The 18,887-nt window shown below is 39.6% G+C and overlaps 2 protein-coding genes across 2 annotated transcripts; both read right to left on the bottom strand.

Annotated features, from left to right (window-relative positions):
- Positions 1-815: 815 nt before the first annotated feature.
- Positions 816-8,987, bottom strand: pkd2l1 (polycystic kidney disease 2-like 1). Its single transcript, XM_084075715.1, has 15 exons — positions 8,692-8,987; positions 7,788-7,901; positions 6,061-6,188; positions 5,626-5,879; positions 4,851-5,075; positions 4,520-4,748; positions 4,264-4,434; positions 3,997-4,178; positions 3,761-3,881; positions 3,554-3,652; positions 3,284-3,405; positions 3,069-3,186; positions 2,618-2,751; positions 2,172-2,298; positions 816-1,035 (listed from the first exon to the last, which is right to left on the bottom strand). The coding sequence occupies exons 1-15, from the start codon at positions 8,984-8,986 to the stop codon at positions 907-909; spliced, it is 2,448 nt and encodes an 815-aa protein (XP_083931841.1). The 5' UTR covers position 8,987; the 3' UTR covers positions 816-906.
- A 6,134-nt stretch (positions 8,988-15,121) lies between these two features.
- Positions 15,122-15,574, bottom strand: atoh7 (atonal bHLH transcription factor 7; the record flags this gene model as incomplete). Its single annotated transcript, XM_084076045.1, has 1 exon — positions 15,122-15,574. One exon carries the CDS (start codon positions 15,572-15,574, stop codon positions 15,122-15,124), a length of 453 nt encoding a protein of 150 aa, XP_083932171.1.
- Positions 15,575-18,887: the final 3,313 nt, after the last annotated feature.

Raw genomic sequence — 18,887 nt, 5'->3', positions numbered from 1 at the left:
GCTGCTCGTCAACATTCAGCAATCAACAGACAAAGCTAAATTCACCAGTATACTGAGTCAAAGACAATCATTTAGTCACTTGAGGTTCAGCAAGTACTTGTCTAGTACAAGAATATATTGCACATATTTAACAATCATCTACTTTTCTTAAGTAATCTAAGTCGCAACAACCTAAAAATCCCAACAAAAGAATATTGAAAATGAATTATAGGTTTGATCTACAACTGTCACTGCTCTTTAAAAATGCAGATTTCAAGTGACACCTTTGAGCTCAATGACCTAATACATGTTTCCCATATGCAATGAATCAATTTAAATGACCTACCTACTGTAGGGTATTCTGGGCTACTTAATCGAGTTGCTGAATGTGGACAGGTTTAAAGCATGATTCAGTATATCATCTTTCTGTGTCGATTGCTGTGCTTTTGTTTATGTGAGTTAGATCTGTGGTTCCCAGCCATTTATCGTTGGAGCCCCCCTTCTCACATCTGACAAAAGCTGTGAGACCCCCCACCCACACACAAACACACACAAGTCTCAGACATTTATTTGCCTATTTTCACCAAATGTTTGTGTATTATGACATGCCCAGTGTCCTAGCATCCCCAGTAGGGTTGCTAGGTTTCATGTGGTTAAATGTAACAATCAGTCTGATGGAGAGCATTTTGCTTCAAACAGGCAGTTTTTAAATTGTAGCCCTGCAGTGTATGAGTGTTTATTTTCTTTCATTTTATAAATTGAACAATGTCATTATTACTTTACTTCACAATGATTTTACATGTGGGTGTTAATTATGTAATGATGAGTAAATGGAATTTTATGTTGGACTATCTGGGGTGGGGCGGGTGGGGGTGGGGGTGGGGGGGGGCAGACCCCAGGCCCCAGGTTATGAAACACTGATTTAGATCACATATGACTCAGACAATCTTGCGTGAATCCTCCAGCTAGAGTTGCAGGTCTCCGTGATAGAAGCTCAGCCCTCAGCCCTCTGGCCACATGTGCTGAGACAGCTCCATCCGGCGTGGTCTTATCATTCTGGATATAGTGCATAAGTGGAATGATGAGATCTTGCTACGGTAAGCAGGCATGAAATAAAGATGGTTTATCAGCATGTTGAAATAACAAACACTACCCTATACATTGGCGTCTTCAACTAAAACAAGAATGGAAGCGATCAGTTGCGTAATTTATGTTGAACTACTAACATGATATACCGTATCCACCTGTTTCCTAGGCTTTTCACTGTGTTCCACTTCCTGTCTTTTGATCCAATGAAATCCAATGAAACCGGTCAGATGACTAATGAAATCCGACAGGAAGTGGAAAACACACAGCCAAGAAACAGGTGAATAGAGCACCGAAGCCTGACGTCACTGCCGCTAGAGGGCACTATCCCCCTGGGTTGCTGCGTTATTTTTTGTGTTGAAATCCCCATAGGGGAATTTTGGATCACGTCATATACGAACTGTGTTCCAAAAATAAACAAATCATCCGGGCGTTTCTGTCAGAGGGGTGGTTCTGCATCGTTATATGATATTCATTCATATTTGATACAGCCTGTTTATGGCGAAAATGTAATTAATTCTGCCATAAAACTACACTTCCGGGTCTGAAATGACTGTGCCCACATTCATGGGAAATGTAGTCTTTGGGTCGTTTGACTAGTTTCAAGCGTTTATTGTGTTACTCTTTGGGTAAATTTGTACATTTCCACCTTCAGTCGATGCTTCATATCCATAAAAAGCGATCTAAGAGTCCCCTATGGGGATTTAAACACAACAAATATGTCAAATAGCTCCCTATTCCCATAGTGTTAGTTCAGTAACATGGGTCTCCCCATTTTCCAGCTCTTTGGTAAACATAAAATATTTTTTTAGGAGTGCGAATTCATACAGACTACAGGATGAAGTAGCCTGTGAAACTGGAAGTGATAAAACAAACGAATGAGCAGACAATATTGGAACTGGAACATGACAAAAAGTTAAGCTGATAAAATGGGTTCTCAGAATATGGAGCTTTAAAGGTATACTAGGTAAGATCGCTGATCTGTGTGTGTACACACACACTCCAGTTAACCTTTAACTTTCTAACAAACAAAAACGTTTTGTTTTATATCCCTTGGCTTACAGCATCTTTAATTCAAGGACATCTAAAATAATTTCCATACTCACATCATTATTGGTCATTGTTTCTTTGGCTTTTGTTCTCTCCTGTAGTTCCAGCTTCACCATAATCAACTCAATCCTGGACATGATGGCTGTTACAGAACTTTCAAGTTGGAGAACCTGCCTGGCCAGCCTTACATGGAATGAAAAGTATCTTCTATTAGCCAATAATAGAAAGTAAACAGTACGTTTTAGTTAATATGCATTCTATGATTATTTATTCACTAAAATAGTTGTGGATTGCAGCTTTAACATTTTTTTTGTGTTTTTCATGTACAGATGGAACTGTTCATTTTTTAGATATTTATATAAAATAAAAATAAGTAGTTGGAAAAACACAGCCCCCTCAAGCATTAGAAGGACAATATCAGTCACCAGAACCAAGGATGTGTTTTCAAGTAGTCTTCTTACATGGTTAAAATGGATGAGTTTAATGTGAACATTCAACCCACCTTTGAAACTCCTCTTTCTCAGTGAAGGTTTGAGTGGGCATGTTCTTCTGCTCATTAATGGTAACAGTAGATTGGTCCATCAGGTCTTTACCATAGTTTATTCCAAGTTTGTTGAGCTCATTACTGAGAGCATCCTGAAGAGAGGGAAATGAAGGACCTGTGAAAAACACTACTCTAAAGCAGTGGTTCTCAACCCTTTCTGGATTAGAGCCCACTTGAAAATCACTTAACTAATGTTATTAGACCACAAACTTCCCTTTTGATATAATTCTTAGCTCTGTGACCCCAGTCTACACTGTAAAATCCTCAGTGTTGATTTAACTCAGAGTGTACAAAATGTATGCAAATGGTCCCTTGCAGGTGCATTTGGTTCCATTTTGTACACTCTTGAGTTACAGACCTGTGTAGACCTAGGACCCTACATTGAGAACCAGTGATTTAGTCCACAAACCCTCTTTTCCTCCAGTTCCCGTTTCATCCTCTCTTGCTCCTCATGGTCCAGAATTTGGTTGCCGTCGCGGTCAAATCGGGCGAAGGCTGCCGAGATTTCGTGATCGGCATGTCCCATTCTAAGACATCATCAGATGGGTAAAGATTCAGTTTAAATGGCTTAACTTCTGGGTTAACCTGCATGTCTGTGTTTTGTTATGCTTTTTAATGACTCACTCTTTCAGAGTTTCTCTGAAGTCCTGGAATTCAATTTCTCCAGACCCAGACCGCAGGGCTTTTTGAACATCTGATATCTTCTCCTTTTTAAGTTTCAGCTTCATGAATGTCCTTGAGTAGCTCTTAATACAAAAAATATGTTTTATTGCTTTATTATTTGTAGTTTAATTTGTAGTATCCTTACAGTGTCCTCATATTGACAAACAAAAATACTAAATACTGTATCATGACTGTATAGTAGATTATGTAAGCTAGATGTAACTACTTTACCTGTTTTATTATGTCTGTAATCTGCAGCTCGTCTTTCTGTGATGAGAGCTCTTCCTTAACCTCAGAGTATGTGTCATTTATGATGGCAAGAAACATGTTCTAGAAGAGGACAAGTATGTTAAAGAAAAAAAACGTAATAATTATCAATTTGAAAAGAATCTCATCTTTCATTGTAATGTGTTTACTTTGTGTATAAGAATAACTTACCAGCAGTACAAAAAAGACAAAGAATACGTAGGTGACAAAGTACATTGGACCAAGAACTCTGTTGGCACGCTCAATGGCATCATAATCAAAGTCTCCGAGAATAATCCTGAACTGTGTGAAGCTACAGTAAGAAAGGAACAGAGCATAAGAACTCAACTTCAACTCTTATCATTATAGCTCATGCTCGAGCTTACAGTCTGCTCATCCTATTCGTTCCGCTTGATTACTCGGCTTACATGCACTTGACAAAGGTACTGAAGGATTCAACTTCTGTTCCAAAGAGGAGATAGCCAAGCTGAGCATAGGCGAAGAATACTATGAAGAACATGATGGCAAATCCCACTATGTCTTTAGCACATCGACCCAAGGTTGAGGACAGTTGGGTCATGGTCTTATTGAAACTGATGTACTTGAAGACCTGCAGTAACAAGAAGAACAAACAGTAAAACAGTGGCACACCCTATGGTCTAAAATAGTGACTGTAGACGGTGGTAGTTTTTTACCTTTATCCAAGCGAAGAACAAGTTCACTGCATTCATGTTGTTGTACTGCATTTGCCAAAATGCCAGAAATTCAAAGTCTGCATAGATTTCAGGTTGTTGCAGCAGTTTGCCAAGTAACTTGTCCACTTTTATGGTGCGGAAAATGTTGAAAACGATCGCTACGATGGCAAGCTGGAAAACAGAATTGTGTTTTTTCACTGTTCACACCAAGGAGCTTATGCAAAATGTGTATGTGAATAATTATGCATTATCTCACCAGTATGACAACAATGTCCAGTATGTTCCAGATGCTGTTGAAGTAGGACAACTTGTGTATTCGTAGCTCAAGAATCTCCTCCACAACGTAGTAGAGGATGAAGACACAGAATACCATCTCACAGGCAAGGATGAAATAATCCCAGTAGGTGATGTAGCGAATTAGTCTGACTGTTCGTATCTGGTAGGAAGGGATAGCTCCACCAGTCGCTGGGAATTCAACCAGCAACCTTTCAGGAAAAGGTAAAAAAACAACAACAACATGGAATGTCTATAAGCTTTGGATGAAAGGCTATTATAGGGAAAAGGTGCTTGCAAATTGTGTTCACTACCTGATGACACAAAACATATTGATGTTGGCGTTGTAGGTGGAGAAGTCAATGAAGACCGCTCTGGTTCCACGGTCCAACCACAGGTTGCTCTTCAGGTCCGTCAGTATGGCAGTGCTCTCCTCCTTAGTTCTGCTGAGGTCCTGATAGAACCCTGCTCCACTGTATGTAGTTAACAATCCCCAGTGAGCAGAACCTTTGACCTCTTTCTCTGTATGGTATGTCCAGCTGGGGAAGGATAAGATCTTGTAACACTATGTGAACATACTGTGTGTGTGTGTGTGTGTGTGTGTGTGTGTGTGTGTGTGTGTGTGTGTGTGTGTGTGTGTGTGTGTGTGTGTGTGTGTGTGTGTGTGTGTGTGTGTGTGTGTGTGTGTGTGTGGAACAACGACAACAAAACAAGAGAAACCTAGAGGTGTGCATAGTTGAGCCACATGGCTCAGTACCAGCTGAGCTCAGTGTCCCTGATCTTTGTCCACCAAATTGCACAATATGTCAGATATTGAGTTAGAGGTGTAGTATATGAAGTTGCATGGACTTGTGCTGTGATTTGAGGATGATACAGTGCATTGAGTCATTGCGGCAAGAGTGACACACTGTACAGTATGTATACAGTACATGCACACAAATAGACTGTCTCATTACAATAGTTACACAATTGCTTCACAGTTCGACTAAAATTATCACAGTCTGAGTCTTCTGTTTAATGTCACAGCGCACCCATAGCAGTCTGGTAGTGAGCTTAGAAGCCAATCAGAAGACAAAATGTGCAGCTTACGCAGTGCCATTGATGAGACCAAAGTTAACATCGTTCTCTTTCTTCTCATTGTAGACATCGAAACATCCTGTGATTTCATCTTGGAAGTCGCCGTGGACCTTACAGGAGTTGTTCTTTATCTTGATCTGCCTCATCCGGGGGACGCCCAGCAGCATGTTCTCATAGTAGATGAAGGAGTGGTCTCCGCTATCCAGAGACTGGTTGTTGTACCACTTAGTCCAGTAGAGGCCATCCAGCAATGGGCCCTGGGAATACTGTTCAGATTCAGATACGGGATGGGTAGAAATGAGTGAGAATAGAGGTAGGAATTCAATTATGAATCAATGAATCTCATGATCTATACGTATCTTGCAAACATAACCATGTCATATTTAATTCTGTGTTTATTTGTTCACAGAGTTTGATTCTTCATTGGAGAATATAGAGACTACTCACAATCCAGAAGTCGGCCATGGTGCTAATGGACTGAAATTTAACCCCGCTTTCACCGGCTGTATTCACAAACAGGTCTGTCATGGCTTTAGTGTAATAGTAGGTGCTTGAGCTTGTCATACCATATGTCACTGAAAGACAACATGACCACATTGTTATGGTTAACCACTGATTCAGCCTTTGCTCAGGCTCAGCTTGAAATGTTGCTGCATTCGGCTGAAGATAAGGCGACTCAGAAACAGACACGCAGGGCCTCATTCAAGATTTGTTCTTTGGTCGTGCTCATGTCACAGCAGTCAAATACACCCAGATCAGAGGCGGTGATTTGTTTGAAGAGAGAGCACATTGGCTGACGCAAATGGCCTCGTCAAACAATGTAAATCCCGACCCAGACAAAGGAACAATGGCTCAGCCCAATGCTCTTATCAGTGAAAGGCAAGAGAGCAGTGCGATCTGTTCCTTTCACTCATAATGTTTAACAGGACAATGCCATTTAGTCAAAACGGGATGGGGAGAAAATGTATGGTGGCCTCGAAGCAGGGAGAAGCAGCTGACGATAAATCAACATTTCAAACAGGCTCATGTACTGTAACTTCCTAACAAAACATAGGATCATTTTAACAAAACAAGGACTTTTCAGAATGCAATGTTATTTAAACTGAGAATGATACGTTATCGCTTATACAATTTCGATTGCATTTTATTTGCATTAAATTCACCTTTTATGTTTTATCTTTATTATTGTTTTTCAAGCTACTCAGGGACTATTTTCATTATGTGTCCTTGTACAGTAAGTGTAGAAATTCTTAAAATGATGCTTTTAATTCTTGAGTACATTTAAGCTATTGAGATGCCTTACGGTAAGATCTGCTTTAAGTATGGAAATACTTTTCATGGTGTTTTATTGGACTCAGTTACCAGGGTGGGTGTTTTCCCATAGGTAAACAATGAGAGCCAAATACATGCCCACATATCCTATCAAGAAAGTATAGACAATCAGATAGTAGTTAACCAGTAGTTAAGTAGTTAACCACTTAGAACCTATATAATTAATTGATTGGTGTCCCCCAGGGATCTTTACTAGGTCACCTACTTGTTTCTTTCTAAACAAAAATAGCAGATCTATAAGCTATACAAGCCCACAGCTCGTCGCAACACGACACAGTGAGCTTGTATATCTTCTATTTCCCTAAAAATTTTGCCTATGATGACATGCCCAGAATAGGGATGCTAGGGTTCATGTGGCTAAAAAACAACAAATCTGGTACTCAGTACAATTTAAAACAAATTCCAAGAATTATTGGGAAATGGCATTTAACCCAGATTGGTAACATGATTTTGCAGTGTAGAAACATTAGCCTTGGGCCCACTTTAATGGGTGGTCACATCTTTTGAGCAAATTAAACTTTCAGCATAAAGGAGCGTAGGGAGGTGAACTTGAAGAAAACAAGCACTCCTTTTTCAATCGGACTGGTTTTCCAATCTGACTGTAACATATATATAAAATATACACACACACACACACACACACACACACACACATACACACACACACACACACACACACACACACACACACACACACACACACACACACACACACACATACACATATACTCTCTCTCCATTGTATTTCCTAAATGGACTCCTAAAGCATGTTGTGTGCATAGTTACATCCACACTCCACACAGACAGTCAGGCATTGACAGAGTAACTGCTGTTATACTTACAGAGACATATATCCACAAGGAACACCAGATAGACCATTAGCTCCCTTAGTGTGGTCCTGACGAACAGCTCCCTGTTGTCAGAGGTGTTCTCAGTCAATGTTGTGCCCCATAATCCTACACAATATTGATGAAAGAGAGGATATCCAAGTGTTACATTTGAGATCATTTTAGTCTTTATGCTCCCTTAACCCATTAAGACCTGAGACCGATTCTTAAAAATGTTTTCTAAATCCTACCAGTTTTTTGAAAGATTTTTCAAAAATAGCAGATCTACAAGCTCATAGCGCGGCACTCGGTGCCGCGCTATGAGCTTGTAGATCTGCTATTTTTGAATAGCCAAAGAAATCTAAAGTGACACAGATGCGTTCCAGGTCTTAATGGGCTAGGGCAGTGTTTCTCAAATGGGGGTACGTGTGCCCCTATTTGAGGGTAGAGTATATGGTCGTATAATGTAACACTGCTCCTTTACTCCCATTAATGATAAAACATTGACACATTTTGTGTGAACCTGCTGATCTGTAAAGTAAAGTGTTAAACTTGATTTGATACAAAAACTTGATTAGCACAAAAGAACATTACGAAAAGAAACACGTATTTGCACATTATTTTATATTGATATAAAATTGTACTTACTGAAATGTTATGGTCACAGTTTAAAATAGATATGCTCAGGAGGAACTAATTGCAACTCACTCACAATGAACTGTATGTATAAACATTTCACATTAAGACATTACAAACTGTGGGTAAACCATGCAAAATATAACTGACATGCCAAGAAAGGATTTTGTTTGTAAACACTTATGACAGTGCACAATTACCCTGAATGGATTTAGGTAACAAATAAACAGGATAACTTGACTTGTACTGTACATGACTATAAACTAAACAGAACAGTTCCTACCTTTGATAAAAGAACAGCAACCTGCACGTTTCTTTAACAGGCTTCTGTCCAGGGATGCTGGCTCCTCAGGAAAAGGGCTGGGACTGTCCAGTTTGGACATGTTGTCCATGGAGCCCTGGAAAAGTGGCTGGGGGTTGTAGATGGTGCTGACAGCCCGAGGTATGGGTGATGGAGAGCCACAGAAACCTTGGTTCACCCAGGCTCCATTACTCACACTGTCCAGCTCACACTCTACCTGGCCGGTGAAGTGGCTCTCGGCCCGATTGTTCAAGCGCTTCATGTTGCTGTGAGTCATCTGGACGTCTCTGTTTGGGAACTGGGACGTTTGTTGTCGAAAGTAAAGAAGACCAAATGAAGCTGGACCGTTTTCAACACCTGCTGGTAAGACGACATAAAGAAACAATGACATAAGCATCACAGGGGGAGGAGCCACCAGTCCACCGCTGAGCACTGTGGACTGCTCATTTGGATGTTGTAACGACCAACGCTACCTAGGCTGCATATGCAAGCATGTGTTGTTCTTGTACGCCACATACATATGCACATACGTGTTGTATTATACGTGTGTGTGTGTGTGTGTGTGTGTGTGTGTGTGTGTGTGTGTGTGTGAGAGAGAGAGAGACCACAAACATGCCCTTGCGCACTTCAAAAAATATATTTTGGAATTTACCTTATATACTGTAGTAAGTTATAGAAGCTATGAAAGTATAATGGAGTATCTTTTAACTTCTTAATCCCTATATGTACTTCATAATACAACAAATAGCAAATATAAATGATCTACTAAGTTCACAATGTGTTTAGCATTGCATTGCACTGTGAGCTTGTAGATCTGCTACTTTTAAAATAATATAGTTGAAAATGTCTGACAAATTTCTTAACTTTGAAAAAGGGAAAATAAAATATACCCCAAAGGGAGACACCAGGGTTGGTCTGGGCATGGCGGTCCAGGCACCTGTGAGAACGAGCCCTTTTGCAGCTGGAAGCAGTACAGAGGCGTTTGTAAAGTGCAACCAAGCGGTGTGTTTATTCACCAACATCACATTTACAGATAACAACACAGGAGCTCCAACACAGGTGGCAGACATGGTGTTGCCTGGCTGGCTCACATTCTACCTCAACTGAACAGGCTTGTTACTGGCAGCATTTTATACTCAGCTAGCAGCTGAGGCAATTAAGACTCCACCATGTCAAGGGGTAGATAAACAGATATACAAATACAGAAATATATAAATACAGAAATACATATTACATTAACTCATAAAATATCTTAAAACTCCATAAACTACACCACTAATGATTCTCATACCACAACTTTACACAAGATCCCTCACAATTCCAAATACACATTACAACCCCCCTCTGCCCTTCTGATTTGGTCCAACCCAATTACACTGGCAAACAGAACAGTCCACTTTGGTACATGTTAAGCTTTCAATCATTACTCAGCATTACCCATATTGCACCTCTCACACATTCCACTTAGTCTCTATTGCACTCATATTACACCAATTGCACTTGCCAGATATCACCAAACATGTTGTCTCCATAGGTGGACTAGTTCGCTGAGTGGCCAGCTCAGCTGGACAGGACACAACTCAAATGTTCAGTTAAATGTAATCAACAATAAAATGACTGCATTCCTTTCTGTGCAAACTACAATGTGCACATTTTGCCGTGCAAATACTAAAGTGACCATATGCTATGCAATTAATCCATCCATAAATAAAGGTTACAATGTACATGTGCAAATGGCAAGTAACAGAGGACCTCTCTGTTACAGCACCCTAGGCTGCAATGCCAGCATGACAGCGTATTGCGAGTTCGAATCCCGATCCCGGCGACCTTTGCTGCGTGTCATAATCTCTCTCCCCATTCAGTCAGTCTACTGTCCTATCATTAAAGGCATAAAAGCCGAAAAGCAAATCTATAAAATAAAGAGTTAATGTGTAATATTTGAGAATTGTACTATTTTGATATTAGTCAATATACAGTAGCAGGCAGTATAGTGAAAGTCATTATTCATGCACAATCTGTAATGGATACCTTGTTCCTGTCTTACAAACCTAGCAAAGTAATGACAGAATAACAGTTATCTTCATAAGGGTACTACACAACACAACGCTAGGCTGGGCTAGGCTGATTTGATGGTTTTATTCTATTTGAAAATTTACATTTTACTCACTGGTGCAATCTTTGGAAGGACAGCATTCAGGTACAACATTTAAGTTGAAAATGTGATGATGAAGCTAGATAAAGAAATGCAAGTTAAAGCTCAACTATGTAACTCTTTTTCAGTGACTGTTATTTTGTCAGTTCAGTTCATTGACTACAATGTTATTTTGTATACAATACAATATATTATTTGGGGTGGTTGTATTTGGAGTTCCTGCTCTTCTATTGAGACATTTAGATGAGGAGATGTGTCTGGCTTGACACAACCTGTACTGCCTGAAGGTCAAAATGTAATTTCTCCTGTGAGCAATCAGTAAGGTTCTATTAGCTCTGTGGTAAACATTTCAGCACTCGTGCAGAAGACCTGGGTTCAAATCTAGGGTAGAACAGGAAAGTTAAAGAGGGCAGCTTTAAGTCATTCTGGACATACATCACATTTTAATTGAGTTTGGAGACTCTCAATTACTCTGCCCTGCTAAGCCAAAGTGCAGTAACTACGAGGGAAAGAATCACTGAAAAATGACCTTTGGAATGAATTTGACCTTTGGGATACACAAATAAGTGGGTATGTCCAAAAACGTAGTTACTGCACTTTGGCATGACAGATTAGCAGCGTTTTCATTTACAGAGTAAAATCCTCAATGTTAACTCTGGAGTGTACAGTTGGAACCAAAAGGACCTGTAAGGGTTCCGTAAGGACCCGTAAGGACCCGTAAGGGTCCTTTTGTGTGCCATGCAGTTGGGCTACAGCCAAAGACACTAAATGATTTCAGGTCAAATGTATTTTCCTTGCCAACTGTTGACTCTCTGGTTTCCTACGTAAACACAAAAGCCATGCGATAGCCTGCTGCTCGCCATCACATTAGCATGAATCTTTTGACTCTGTCATCTGTTATGCATTTTACATTTTTAACATGCCAACTGTCAAAAACATATTAGGCATTCACACACTCAACATTTTAATTGCTGTGGCCATCTGTACTGTTTGCCACTTTGCACTTGTCACGCACACACGAACATGTATACACACACGCACTTGTCACGCACACTCGAACATTTATACACACACGCACACACACTTTGTTTTACTTTTAAAATTCTCAAAGCAATATCCATTGACAGCCTGAACTGTTAGTTCATAATGTTTTTTGTTTTGTTGTCCAAGGGCCGGAAGCTTACAGATCAAAAGACTACTTACAAAATACTACCCACCTAATCAAATCAATTGTAACTTAATGGGATGTGTATAAAGCAATGGCAGTTGGACAATACAGTGAATGCATTGATATGTCTATAATACTATAGGCCTATACTACAGAGTTTGGGTGCAGCCATGGATGTTCATGCTTGAGCAGCTCTGAACAGGGTGATTACACACAGCCATTACACAACAATAGACTTTTAATTTGTTGCTGTCGGGTGGAAACCTTGTATGTTCAAAACCGATACTTTTTAATTAGTATTTTACAATGAAATTGTGAAGATAGCCAAGCTCACAATGTGTCGTGATGTGACACGTTGTGCTTGTAGATCTGCTATTTTCTCTACTTTTGTGCGACATTCTTGTATGATGAAGTAAGGTATTAATTTAGGATGACGTCGAAATATGGAGATAAGGTTTCTGCCTGATGTCTACTCTAAGGCTGAGGCAGCGGTAGGGACTGCTTTTTATAAATTAGCAGTGGCTTGTGCCACTATAGCAATGTTTTATTTTTTTTTGTCCATTTTGTTTTCCATGATTAAACAATAATACTAAAACAACTAATAGTGTGTCAACTGCAGAGTGTGTGTGTGTGTGTGTGTGTGTGTGTGTGTGTGTGTGTGTGTGTGTGTGTGTGTGTGTGTGTGTGTATATGTATATGTATATGTATATGTATATATATATATATATATATATATATATATATATATATATATATATATATATATATTGTAGGCCTACTATACTCTCCTCAAAAAACGCCATACAATGTCTTCAAAAGAAATAAATACAATTAAAAATAATTAAAAATAATTTACCATGAAAATGTCAAAACATTTAAGAAAGACATACTGTACTATACTATACTATAAATCACCAAACTGCATATCATGAACAAAATCTGCAATAGTTACTTACTCGCCTATAATGTCATAAAAGAGTCATTGTCATGTAAAACAAAAAATAGAAACAAAAAGGCTGTGGGTCACAGAAAGGACTTGGTTTTGTATTTATATTTTGGTCCCCTATTGACGTAATAGAGCCTTATCTCACAACACAGGAGGGATGGACAAAAGGATGCTTTTATCCCCTCACAGGAGATGATGAGGAGGCTGTGCATGGGCCATCACCTGCCATCACTATAGGCTATCGTTGCTGTCAGGCAGAAACCTTGTATCTCCACATTTCAGCTTTTTATGTTTTTCGTAAATGAATACCCTACTTCGTCATACGATAATATGATAATAATAAAAAAGGAACGGTTTTGGAAATACAAGGTTTCCACCCAACATCAACGCTATGTTGTGTAATCCTCATCCTCCATACAACGCCCTTGTTTTCACAGCTTTTTAAGCACATGAACCCTAGCGCCTCTATTCTGGGTATGTCATAATAGGTGAGCAGGCGAGGCGAAAACAGTAGATCAACAATTTCACAAATGTGTTGTGGAGTGAACATTTGGCGAAAACAGTAGAACAACAATTTCACAAATGTGTTGCAGAGTGGGCCTAGAGGAGCGGGCTACTATGCAGCCCTGGGGGACTCTGGTCAAAAGTATAGGGTTTAATTGGTTAAAGGAAATGCTTAAAATGACAAGATGTTCTACTGAGTGATCCCGTCACAGTACAATCCTCTGTGTTAATTTCACTTAAATGTAAATGCACCCGCAAGGATCCATTTGGTTACCTTTGTACACTCTGAGTTACAAATGAACACTGTGTAAGCTTTGGTGTTCTTTCATAAGAATGTTTTATGAAACTACAGGTTTGGCCGCTACGTGCCCCTCACACCTACAGCACATGGCACTGCCGATCCGACCAATATGTCTGAGTCATGGTGTCGGGGGCTTTGTCAGAGTATCTGTCTGGTCCCTTTTATGCCCATATATGGAGATCACTGAAGTCATCAGTATATGCCCATATATGGAGCTGACTGATTTGTTTGCACTGATGCCATGACAACACTTGAGGTTAGACAACACACTCCATATTTGTGCATAGCTGCATTGAGAACTCCTTATGGTTATTGCTGAGTCATAGTGACATGAGCGTGACAACGTTGATCCGCCGGCCTGCCCACCGACTGGTCCTCCCTTAGCCAATTTTAATCTAAGATTGTATACATGTTATTCCTTACATGTATTCATGACTAATATACATTTTGACAGAGGAAGAGTGAATGCTATCAGTATCGACTAATAAACTTTTATGAAGGATTGATGATTAAGGTTGGGGCCATGTTCATTTTAGTTTGAGGGTTTTAAGAAAAAGGCCCCAATTTCAGATTGTTTTTTTGTTATTGCTGATTTGTTGACACAAATCACATGGAATTGTGTAACCCCTCCCTAATCCTGTACATAATGAGGAAAATATAGCATAATCACTATTCTACTTCTATGGTAATTAATTATTGATTGAAAATTAACATTGGTTTCAGGATTTATTGTTTAGTGGAGGCAGATTTGCCAGTGCGGAAGAACCCAATCTTTTTTTCATAAAAATACTTTTATTTTAGGTCAAGAACAACAATTAAACAAAATAGATGTCTGCATGTAACAAAACGTTTTTCGTTTTTTTTTTTACAAAACCACATTTCATGGCTATGGCTAGCCTATACACAAAATAAATGTTGTCAGTTATTACATGACTTTAACAATGCTTCTGTTGTAAAAGTGACAATGATTTACCCAGCATCCAATGAAAATTGCACATTTAGCCATATCAAAATGTTTGATTCAAATACATCATAGCCTATATTTATAGTACAAGCTAATGGTCATACTAACCACACAGTGTACATATCTCATACTGAAACAGTCAATTTTCCCATTTCCTACTTGAACAAAACCTGCTCAATATGGGTTTACAAGCCAAAACAAAAGGCAAAATAAAAGTTTCAAAATGAAATAGAAACCTTTTTCAACGTCACCAAAAGACTAGATAAATTATACAAAATAAATGTAATACAAATGTATTTACTTAGTCCTGTGTTATTAAGCAAGCACAGTATTATTTCCATATTGTCATTCACATGACAATGCTCTGACTGAACTGATTAGCAGTTGGTCACAGCAGTATACGTTGGGACCGCATGGCCCTCAAACTGATATGGGAGCGAGGAGTGCATGTACTCCTGTTCCATAGAAGAGTCGTACCTCATGAGGCAAGGATAGTTATCAGGCTGTACACAGTCAAATTGCAGGTCCAGCCACTGCTTGTGGGGAGCGTTATGCTTCCTTGAATCTGTCAAGATCCGATTAAGGGCCATGATGTAGCTGAGGGCCATCTGCAGGGTCTCGTACTTGGACAGCTTCTTATCCTCTCCCCACTGAGGGACCACTTTGCGGAGGCAATCAAAGGCTGTGTTTAACCCCTGCATCCTCTTCCTCTCACGGGCGTTGGCGGCCGTCCTTCGCTTTATGACAGTCTCATATTTCTCGGGACTCTTGGAGTCGGCCTCTGAAGACTCAGAACCAGAGTCAGTGCAACTGGGTCGGCGGCACTTCATGCTTTTTGTCAAAAAATATTGCTCTCCAGTGGTGAGTGGCGACAAAGACTCAGACGTGAGAGAAAAGCTTTGGCTGATAGTTTGCCAAGTTCAACCTCAGGATTGCCAATTAGCCTCAGGATTCTTCTGAGCTCTTGTCCATAAGAAAGCCTTGCTGGTGTCAAAACAGCTTATTGTTGAATGTAAGTCCAGTATAGTGGATGTCCTGAGCATCAGAAGAGTCCAAGGGGGTTCTGATCTTAGACATACTGGGGGAGCGGCTTTTATAAGATACCACAGATGAACAGGTGGTAGCAGGTGGGGTCCCCCTCCCCGTACCCATCTCCATCCTCAATACTGCTTGTAGAGAAACACACCCATGCAGACTCACAAACACCCACACCCACTCAGCACACCCACTCAGCACACTCAGCACACACACACACACACACACACACACACACACACACACACACACACACACACACACACACACACACACACACACACACACACACACACACACACACACACACACACACACACACACACACACACACACACACACACACACACACACACACACACACACACACACACACAACCTTAATGAAATTCCAATTATCTTGGCCTGGTCTATCTGGTCATGGCTTCACCCAGGGCCATGTGTTGCAAACACCAGAATTCTACCATCTGGCTAGCAGCACAACTTGCTGCATGTTGACCATGTTTCTTCTATGTGTAAAGCTACGCTAATACATCATTCCTGGCTTTGATTACAATGTTGCTCCATGGTTTCAATATTGCCCATTGAACTGAAATTGAGTAAATAAAACCTGAATTAACTACAATTATCACTAGAGATGAAGCTGCTGATTATCAGTTACATAACTATTACATTAGATATATCATAAGGTCCCCTTCTATTTTCTTTTTAATATATTTTTCTCATATAATCTATCTCTCACTTAGATATCGAACCATGTAATTACATGTTTTTATTCCAAAAATGTGCATGTTGGATAATATACCGTTTCGGACAAAATGCTGTCATTTTATTTTCAATGCACTACATCCTCTAAAATAAAACTATGTCATAGACAAAAAGTCTTGTGTGAATAATACATTTTATGAAAATAAAACATACAATAAAATAAAATAAACTTAAATAGGTTTATAGTATAGTGTTTCTCATATCTCATTTCATAATTAAACTAGATCTGTTAACAATTCTGACCACAAATCCACAAGTAAGGTTTTGATATATCTGCATAAGTCATCGAGAAGACTGACCCCTTTCACTTCCCATAGTCGCATCCTGTTACTGTCCTCATGATAATAATGATAATCTGAGATTAGCCCGAGGCAACAGAAGTGTAAGTGTGGCCCTGAGGGATTTTAACAGCACATTAGCTGTCTTTAGCTGGAAGGGATTAGATTAGTGGTTTAAAACAATATGGAACAAGATGTTACACATATTTCTACAGCATTTGAGATCCCAGAAAATATATTTTAATACTAAAGCATCTTTCCAATTACTTTAACTTGTAGGTTACGAATGTGGCCATCTTGGACATTGTGTGTCAGTGCTGTGTTCCTAATGAATCACAGTATGTGGTATGCATTAGTGTTTCTTGCATTCTGGGGACCACATGTGAAATGAATAATTGATTTGTCAAGTGGTCCGAGGAAATGAGATAGACAGAATAACTTGTCTGTCTGTCATCAAGAGGACGAAGGCATACATGGGGGGGGGGGTTTAACACGCACACGCACACGCACGCACACGCACACACACACACACACACACACACACACACACACACACACACACACACACACACACACACACACACACACACACACACACACACACACACACACACACACACACACGTGCACAATAACTCTCTGTTACTATAAAGCACCCATAGACCAACATAAAATGCTGGACATTAATACAACAAATATACTCCATACAGACATGTCTCAATCATGTCTAGATCTAATCAAAATCGGCACAGGAGTTTAACTATGTGAATAATTAAGTGTTATCCTATAGCAGTGGTGGAAAGTACTTCATGAGGTATTTTTATTTTACTTGAGAATTTGAATTTCTCAAAACTTTATACTTCTACTCCACTACATCTCAGAGGCAAATATTGTACTTTAACTCAATGACAGTTATTTGAAAAGTTTACTTTGCTACTTTGTAGATTTAGATTACAAAACATACAGTAACCACTTAAACCCTATTTTATACTTTGACTATTCGAAAATAGCTGATCTACGAACATGTGTTGTGAGCTTTGTAGATCTGCTATTTTCAAAATAATTGACAAATGCTGAAACAATTATATAAGAAGAAAAATACCTGAGGCTACCCAAAAAAATAAAATACTGGAGCACCCGACTGGGTCTGCACGTTTTATTACTTTGTAGGGGTGACTGCATTGAAACAATTATGCACGTATATTCTGATGCCAATACTTTGGTATACAGGACTTTTACTTATAACAGAGTATTTCAACTTTGTGGTATTGTTACTTTTAAGTAAAGAATCTGAGTACTTCTTCCACTGTCCTATAGGCGGAGGAAGAAGTGAGCTTTTTCCTCTGCCTGCTGTATTTTCCGGTGTCTGTAACATAACATGTTAGTTGAGTAGTGTAACTCAGCATCACTGTGACAAATGACACACTAAAAGCTTGGGGTCATGGAAGCATACTGAATGATTAATCACTATTAGAAGCCACAGGATAATGCCTGTTCCTTATATTGGGTCATGGTCACAAACTGGTGCTGTCTGGTCATTTCAGCCATAGACTGGTTAGCTGTGCAATTAGGCATATAATCCCATCTACCAGTTGGTTCATTGATTACAGATTGATGTAGTTGGCCAGCTGCTGCTTGTCTTGTCTGAGGGTCTCGACTCAGACATGGGCCTAGTCCCTACCGTACGTGTCTTCCAGCCTTGTTTTTTCCAGTCCCTCACGTGATTGGCTTGTCTGAGCACTGATGTCTAACACAAAAACTAAACTTGCTCATAAAGCCATATGTCACAGGAGAATTAAGAGTGACCCGCATGTTCTGGTGGTGTCAGATATCAGAATTAATCCAGAAAGAGGGATATGTCCTTATGGAGAAGTGAAGATTAAGGCAGGGAGCGTATGATGATTCAGTCTGGGAGAAAGTGTGGAGGAAATACATGGATTGGCTATTCGGAGCACTGATGGCTTGACTTTATAAATGTCACTGATAAATCGCATTACATTGACAGCATCATCTGTGAGATTAAGCATATTCGTGGTATACATTGATTTCAATGACGAGCATG

This window comes from Gymnoscopelus microlampas (assembly GCF_963454915.1).
Source record: "Gymnoscopelus microlampas genome assembly, chromosome: 13".
NCBI classification, from domain to species: domain Eukaryota; kingdom Metazoa; phylum Chordata; class Actinopteri; order Myctophiformes; family Myctophidae; genus Gymnoscopelus; species Gymnoscopelus microlampas.
This window is presented reverse-complemented; position numbering and strand designations above follow the sequence as displayed.

Coding starts and splice junctions, on each gene's coding strand:
- pkd2l1 (XM_084075715.1), bottom strand. CDS start 8,986: ATGACTCACAGCAACATGAAGCGCTTGAACAATCGGGCCGAGAGCCAC. Junction 5,076..5,625: donor GGTCTCATCAATGGCACTGC/GTAAGCTGCACA, acceptor ATCCTTCCCCAG/CTGGACATACCATACAGAGA. Junction 3,187..3,283: donor TTCAGAGAAACTCTGAAAGA/GTGAGTCATTAA, acceptor ATGATGTCTTAG/AATGGGACATGCCGATCACG.